The sequence below is a fragment of the Chiloscyllium plagiosum genome, chromosome 3 (assembly GCF_004010195.1).
Source record: "Chiloscyllium plagiosum isolate BGI_BamShark_2017 chromosome 3, ASM401019v2, whole genome shotgun sequence".
Taxonomy (NCBI): domain Eukaryota; kingdom Metazoa; phylum Chordata; class Chondrichthyes; order Orectolobiformes; family Hemiscylliidae; genus Chiloscyllium; species Chiloscyllium plagiosum.
Window position 1 is genome coordinate 127,572,668 of NC_057712.1, and position 6,076 is coordinate 127,578,743.

The 6,076-nt window shown below is 44.9% G+C and overlaps 1 protein-coding gene across 1 annotated transcript in view; it reads right to left on the minus strand.

Annotated features, from left to right (window-relative positions):
• Positions 1-6,076, minus strand: part of acbd3 (acyl-Coenzyme A binding domain containing 3) — a 48,779-nt gene extending 42,703 nt beyond the window's left edge. The window contains exon 1 of the mRNA XM_043687283.1: positions 5,666-6,076. Within this exon, the coding sequence (XP_043543218.1) occupies positions 5,666-6,008 (343 nt within the window). The 5' untranslated portion in view covers positions 6,009-6,076. The remainder of the gene's footprint in view (positions 1-5,665) is intronic.

Genomic DNA, 6,076 nt, shown 5'->3' on the forward strand with positions numbered 1-6,076 from the left:
AATCCGTTATTCCTTCATTGTGACAACAGGCACATTAGAAACTGCTGGTCCTGACAATTTGATTTCTAGCCTTGACGGAGAGCCTCAGAAACGTTGCAGGCAATCCCATTCAGGATGTTTAAGGCAGCTTCTGTTTTAAACCACTCCAGACTCTATCCAGCAGACCTTCAAAACATTCCTATTGTCCTAGTTAACAGCTACTCAGCCATGCACCAGCAGACAAACAGAACTAAATTGGTCCTACATTGCAACAACAAAATCACCCTTTATTTAGGAGATGAACCGAACATAATAGCACAAGACACTACGCAAGTGTCAGAAAACTAAGTTTGACGCTGAACTACTTAAAACAGATATTAGGGCAGATAGAACACAGAACATTACAGCACAGTATAGGCCCTTCGGCCCTCGATGTTGCGCTGACCTGTGAAACCAATCTGAAGCCCACCTAACCTACACTATTCCATTCTCATCCATATGTTTATCCAATGGCCATTTAAATGCCCTTAAAGTTGGCGAGTCTACTACTGTTGCAGGCAGGGCATTCCACACTCTCACTAATTCAAGCAAAGAACCTACTGCTGACAACTGTCCTATATCAATCATCTCTCAATTTAAAGCTATGTCCCTGGTGCTAGCCATCTGAGGAAAAAGGCTCTCACTGTCCACTCTATCTAATCCTCTGATCATCGTCTAGATCTCTATTAAGTCACCTCTTAACCTTCTTCTCCAACGAAAAACTGCCTCAAATCCCTCAGCCGTTCCTCATAAGACCTTCCCTCCATACTAGGCAACATCCTGGTAAATCTCTTCTGCACCCTTTCCAATACTTCCACATCCTTCCCATAATGCGGTGACCAGAACTGCACACAATGTTCCAACTACGGCTGCACTAGAATTTTGTACTGCTGCAACATGACCTCATGGCTCTGAAACTCAATCCCTATACTAGTAAAAGCTAACACACTGCATGCCTTCTTAACAACCCTAGCAACCTGGGTGGCAACTTTCAGGGATCTCTGCACGTGTACACTACCAAGAACCTTACCATTAGCCCTGCACTCTGTATTCCTGTTACTCCTTCCAAAGTGAATCACCTCACATTTTTCTGCAATTAATTCCATTTGCCACCTCTCAGCGCAGCTCTCCAGCTTATCCACGTCCCTCTCTAACCTACAACATCCTTCATCACTATCCACAACTCCACCAATTTGCATCATCTGCAAGTTTACCAACACATCCTTCTACACCCTCATCCAGGTCATAGAACATTACAGCGCAGTACAGGCCCTTCAGCCCAAGATGTTGCGCCGCTCTGTCATACTAATCTGAAGCCCATCCCACCTACACTATTCCATGTACGTCCATATGCCTGTCCAATGATGACTTAAACTTGGTGAATCTACTACCGTTGCAGGCAAAGCATTCCATGCCCTTACTACTCTCCGAGTAAAGAAACCACCTCTGACATCTGCCTTATATCTATGTCCGCTCACCTTAAAGTTGTGTCCCCTCGTGTTTGCCGTCCCCATTCTTGGAAAAAAGGGTGGATAGGGAGAGCCTATCTAACCCTCTGATTATCTTGTATATCTCTATTAAAATGACAAACAGCAGTGGCCCCAAACAGATCCTTGCGGTACACCACTTGTAAGTGAACTCCAGGATAAACATTTCCCTTCAACCACCACCCTGGCAAATTTCTGATTCCAAACCCCTAAAATCACCCTCAAGCCCATGCCCTATATTTTCTACAATAGCCTACCAAGGGAAACCTCATCAAACACCACATCAATCTTTTACCCTCATGCACCTGCTTGGACACCTTCTCAAAGAACTTAACATAATTGTTAGACCTACCGTTGACAAAACAGTGTTAACTATACCTAATCAACTTATTCCTTTTTAAATGATTATAAATCCTCTTATTATCCTTTCCAACACTTTACCACAACAGAAGTAAGGGTCACTGGTCTATTCTGAAACATTCACAAGAGTCTTTATGTTGCCAGTTGATGTTTTGGATTTTCTAGCATCACCACAGGCCAAGGTACTGGTGTTATATGAGGCTCACGTTAGGTGATCTTCTATCAGTCTGGTATCAGACTGATCATGGTATTGGTGGACTGATGCCCCCATTTTTATTTCATTTGTTTGGTGGGGGTTGGCCAGTTAGAGTCTCTACCCAGAGCTGGTTAACGGCAGTTTGCTCACTTCTCACTGAAGACTTGTAATACTTACAGCGTCAGTGAGAATGTGAGTCGGGATGTCTTTTGGGCGAATGTTTGGAATCTTTCTATGCCGAGGTATTTCATGAGGCTGTTATTCAGGCCCAGCCACTTTCCTCCTGTGCCCATCATAAAGCAAAAGCACTTGGGTTCACAGCCTCCCGTCAATTCTGTTATCTTGGCGTGAAGGCATTTATATTTCTCGCTTTTTCCACTCCAGGTCATTTCCAGTGCTTTACTGTCATTTTTGTACCGCACTGTGACATCAACTACCACGTTCTTTTGTCTTTCTTGAATAGGAGATTGGGTTTCCACAGTGAGCTGTCTTTTGCGAATAACCCTGGGCTCAAAGTATGACGTCCAGCCGTACTTACTGACATGCTTCGCAGCTGGTCTGCAACCTTATTATGGCGTTATATCCAAGTGTTTTTGACAAATGGGCAGCATCCCGAGATGTGAGAGATGGTCTCGACTGCCGACCCACACCTTCGGTAAGTTTTGTCTCTATTCGGTCTTTGAGAGGGTGGCTCTTGTCGGGTAGAGATTACACTGCAAGAGCAAGCTGTTTATAAGCCGTGATGATTTCTGTTGGATTGCTGGTTTCAGCCAAGAGTTTGAGATCTTATTGTCTCTGAAACACTGAATGCCTGCCCCTTGACATTCAAGCTTTCGCCACTTTTCAAATTCCCACTCTCTCCATCCTGTATACCTGTTGGGCAGTTTCTGCCACCCGGCATCCGCCTCCTGGAGTGCTGGCATGATGGCCTGGATGTGAGTCGGCGGGTCCCAATTACCAGGGTGGTCTCTACTGCCCTTCTTGGACAAGGGGACTACATTTGCTATCCTCCAGTCTTCTGGCACTACTCCTGTCGACAAGGACGACATAAAGATTGAAGCTAAAGGCTCAGCAATCTCCTCCCTGGCTTCCCAGAGAATCTGAGGATAAATCCCACCCAGCCCAGCTAGAAGAAAAATTTTAGAATTCAGGGCTTTGGAAGCTAAAGAGACACCCACCAACAGTTGAGCAATGAAAATGGGGTTCTCAAGAGGCGGGGTACAAAGATCTTGAGGGTCATGGAGCTGCAGGAGATTATGGAGATAGGAAAACCTTGGAGGATTTGAAAACAAGGATGATATTAAGGATCATTAGAAACAAGAGAAGCCAGAGACCAGTACAATGCGTACCACACTCAGTGATAAAATGCAAGCTTGCATTGTAATTGTACAGCTAAGCAAAGAAAACATTTGTAAGTGTATACCAAACAGCTCCTAGCACCATTGAAAAACCACGAAGTAATCTTTTAGAAAGCAGGAAGCTGCTGTGTTTAAACACAATCAGGATGTTTCAGCAACAGAATAGAAAAGACAAATATTACTCAATGCATTTCACTGTTGAAGGTGCTAACTCATGTTGAGAAGACGGGTCTCACAGGTACCAACCTTCATGTCTGCAACAGTAGCTGAAATAGACTAGGGTGGAAGGGCGAGGAAGCAGGAGGAATGGTGACGAAGCCCAACTTGCTGAGTTCTGATGGTTCCTTTACAGTCCACGAGATAGTGAACAGAAAATGAACCACGTGGTTTTATTAAGGCTATGACTTGTTATAAAACTATGCACATGAACCTTTCTCCATAAATTGCAAACAGTGAGGCATGTGTTTGAAGAGATCAGAGACCATCTGCCTGCTTTACAACATTCATTACACGATGATTCGTACTGTACTGCAGGAAAGCCCTTGAGAAGTCCGGTGTTTGTGCAAGGCGCTTTGAACTTCCATTGCTCAGCTAAGATCCAAATACATCCAGGACAATTCCACATCACCTGAGTACTGCCAACTGCATTGGTGGCTTGTTTAGAACAGCACTTGGATTGTCTGGAGGGGTAAGGTGAATGCAAGTCAAAGTGTATACCAACTTTACAATGGAAACTACTAACAGTTCAGGGGAGTGAAGACAAGTTTACATGTACCTTCATGCAAACAAGTCACACTAATTATACAGACTCAAACTCAAGAATGGTCACTTTTAAACCCTCTTCTATGACAATTCCCTGATCCATCAAGAATCAAGGCATTCAAGTTGGGTTGGAAAAGAACTGTATAATCCAAACAGAATCTCTCTAGGACAGTTAATCAAGTTACAGACAACACATTGGCTGAAACATCCTCTCTAATCTCACTCAGTTCTAAACTTAGGAGCAACAAAACAGTTTTTATTTTTGCACAATACTTTTAGCGTTGAATTTACAACAGCTACAGGCTACTCAGCCCAGCTGCTTCTCTAGATAAGCAAAAACCCCACTTTCCTGGGTCTACCCTTTTGCTAGACCCCCCCCCAAAACAAACCAAGAATAGGAGTGCAGAGAACAGAGATCTGTAAAAGCAGAGGAGGGTATGGAATTGGGATGTGAGTTGGGTTGGGGCTTGGGGGGGTGAGAGGGGGGAGAAGCCATGGAGGATTTCAAACAGAAAGAAAGATTGTTTAAAATGTTTTAAATTATGAAGCACTTAAATATACACAAATTATTTTGCATATGACATAAGTGTTAAAATCTTACAAGTCGTGTTTACTTTTTCCATTATATGTACATTTAAAATTTGAAACTAAGAGCCACAACCTACAATTACACCAAGGAGATACCTTTGGCAACAATGGCACATTTGCACCATTGCAAAGTAACGTGACTAATTGGCAATGTAAATGGGGACTTTCAATACAATAAATTAAGCAAGGGCCAAACTGTCATTTGCACCTTTAGTCAAATACACTTCAGCTTTCTAATCTCTCTTTTCAAACAGCCCAACTTCCAGCAATACACCAGGGGAAATCAGCTCATAATTACAAAAAAGCATGTTAGATATAAATAGTGCCTTTAATATTTGCAAATGCACATTTTTGTGTAAGCTATACTTTACACAATTGAGACACTAAAACTAGGATGGCTCCCATAACAGGCAAATAGATTACAGGGAAATTTAATGGACAGACATAAAATTACAAGGCACTTGGGTAATAGGAGAAGCCATTTCCACTGGGTTGGTAACCAAAGGACAAGGATTTATGACCACTGATAAAATAACCAGAAGGGAGGTTTGCAGATTCATTAATATCACTCAGAATGGAGCTGGATAATTACCCGGGGGGGGGGGGGGGGGGGAGAATTACAGGGCTATGGGGAAATACTAATGGAGTGGGACTAACAGGAAACTGAAGAGGCACAGGCTGTACGGCTTGTTTTGATACTGCACCTTCCCGCAATAAATATATGTTTACCATTAATAGGACAGGAGACATAGCAATCCGACAAGAGGAGAGAAGGAAAGACTAGAAATTGCTGGAAAACTTGAGCAGGTCCAGCAGCATCTATGGGAAGAAATCAGAGTGCAGTGTGGCCCTTCTTCAGAAATGGGAATGCGTTTGCTGAGAGAGCGGGCTTGTACCTTTAAAGAATTTGAGAGCCAGGCAGTAGAGCTCAGTCAGATGGAAGCCCCATCGTTTCTCCATCTCCTCGGCCTGTGTCTGTCCACCCTGCTCTCCCACTGATACATCGCCAAGACCCAGGCCAGCCCCAGGGCCGCACTCGGCCGCCGCTGCCGCTGCTGCTCTGGGCTGAGGGTGTGAGGCCGAGGCCGAGGCCTCCCACTGCCCTCCGCGCTCCTGCTCCACATCGTCCGAGTCCGGGCTCAGCGTAAGGCCGTCGATGGAGACTTCCAGCCGGGCGGCGGAGCCACTGATCGATCCGGAGTTGCCCTGGGCCGCCGCCGCCGCCATCATCTCCAGCATCGCTGTCGCCACTAGCACCGCGGCCGCTCCTCCTCCTCCCTCCAACCCCCACCCCGGACCTCCCTCCC